The sequence below is a fragment of the Acanthisitta chloris genome, unplaced genomic scaffold (assembly GCF_000695815.1).
Source record: "Acanthisitta chloris isolate BGI_N310 unplaced genomic scaffold, ASM69581v1 scaffold8310, whole genome shotgun sequence".
Classification (NCBI taxonomy): domain Eukaryota; kingdom Metazoa; phylum Chordata; class Aves; order Passeriformes; family Acanthisittidae; genus Acanthisitta; species Acanthisitta chloris.
This window is the reverse complement of record NW_008653285.1, coordinates 20,697-21,655: the sequence shown is the minus strand read 5'-3', so window position 1 is coordinate 21,655 and position 959 is coordinate 20,697. Positions and strand designations below refer to the sequence as shown.

Below are 959 nucleotides of genomic sequence, written 5' to 3'. Positions count from 1 at the left end.
CCCCAACCCTCCCCAGCACAAGCAGCAGCAGCAGCAGCAGGATGGAGCAGCACAGGCAGCGCCCAAGCTGTGCTTGGCTTGGCAGGGGATGCTCCTCTTGAAGAACAGCAACTTCCCATCCAACATGCACCTGCTGCAGGGAGATCTCGGCGTGGCCAGCAGCCTCCTGGTGGAGGGAGCGACTGGGGGCAAAGTAGCTCAACTCAAGATCACCCAAAGGTTGAGGCTGGACCAGCCTAAGCTGGATGAGGTGAACAGGCGGATCAAGGTGGCAGGACCCAAGGGTTATGCCATCCTGCTGGCAGTGCCAGGAGCCTCAGACAGCCGCTGTGTCCCCTCTGAACCTGCCACCACCTCCACGCAGAGGCCCCTCAGGAATCTGGTGTCCTACCTAAAGCAAAAACAGGCTGCAGGGGTGATCAGCCTCCCTGTCGGGGGCAATAAGGACAAGGAGAACAGTGGGGTGCTGCACGCCTTCCCCCCCTGTGATTTCTCCCAGCAGTTTCTGGACTCCACGGCTAAGGCATTGGCGAAATCAGAGGAGGATTATTTGGTCATGATCATTGTCCGTGGGGCATCTTAAGGGGCCTCTTGGTGTGTACCCTAACCCAACCTACTCCTCCACACAGCCCCTCCAGCCTGTGCCAGGTGCTATGGGATACAGCCTTAGCCAAGCCCTGTTGGTATTTTAATTAGCTCTTTGTTTGTAGGTGATTTTTAATTTTTTTTCCCCCTACCCTCTGTTTTGTTTTTTTTTTTTTTCTGTTCCTCTGTTTTTCTGTTGAGGTGTAGAAGCCAGAGAGGTTGGATAGGAATAGAGCGAGTAGGATGTTTGGAGAAGTCCCTCTCAGGAGGAGGGAGAGCAGGGAAGGCTCAGCCTGCTTTGATTTACAAAAAGAAATAGATATTATAAATAAAATAAAAAGAGGGGGAGGGGAGGGAAAACTCCAATCTGCTCG

At 53.3% G+C, this 959-nt stretch overlaps 1 protein-coding gene across 1 annotated transcript; it reads left to right on the top strand.

Annotated features, from left to right (window-relative positions):
- Positions 1-55: 55 nt before the first annotated feature.
- RBM15 (RNA binding motif protein 15) lies at positions 56-583 on the top strand (the record flags this gene model as incomplete). The annotated part of the gene is made up of 1 exon (XM_009080293.1): positions 56-583. A coding segment is annotated over one exon (528 nt), but the record flags the coding sequence as incomplete, so codon positions are not given.
- Positions 584-959: the final 376 nt, after the last annotated feature.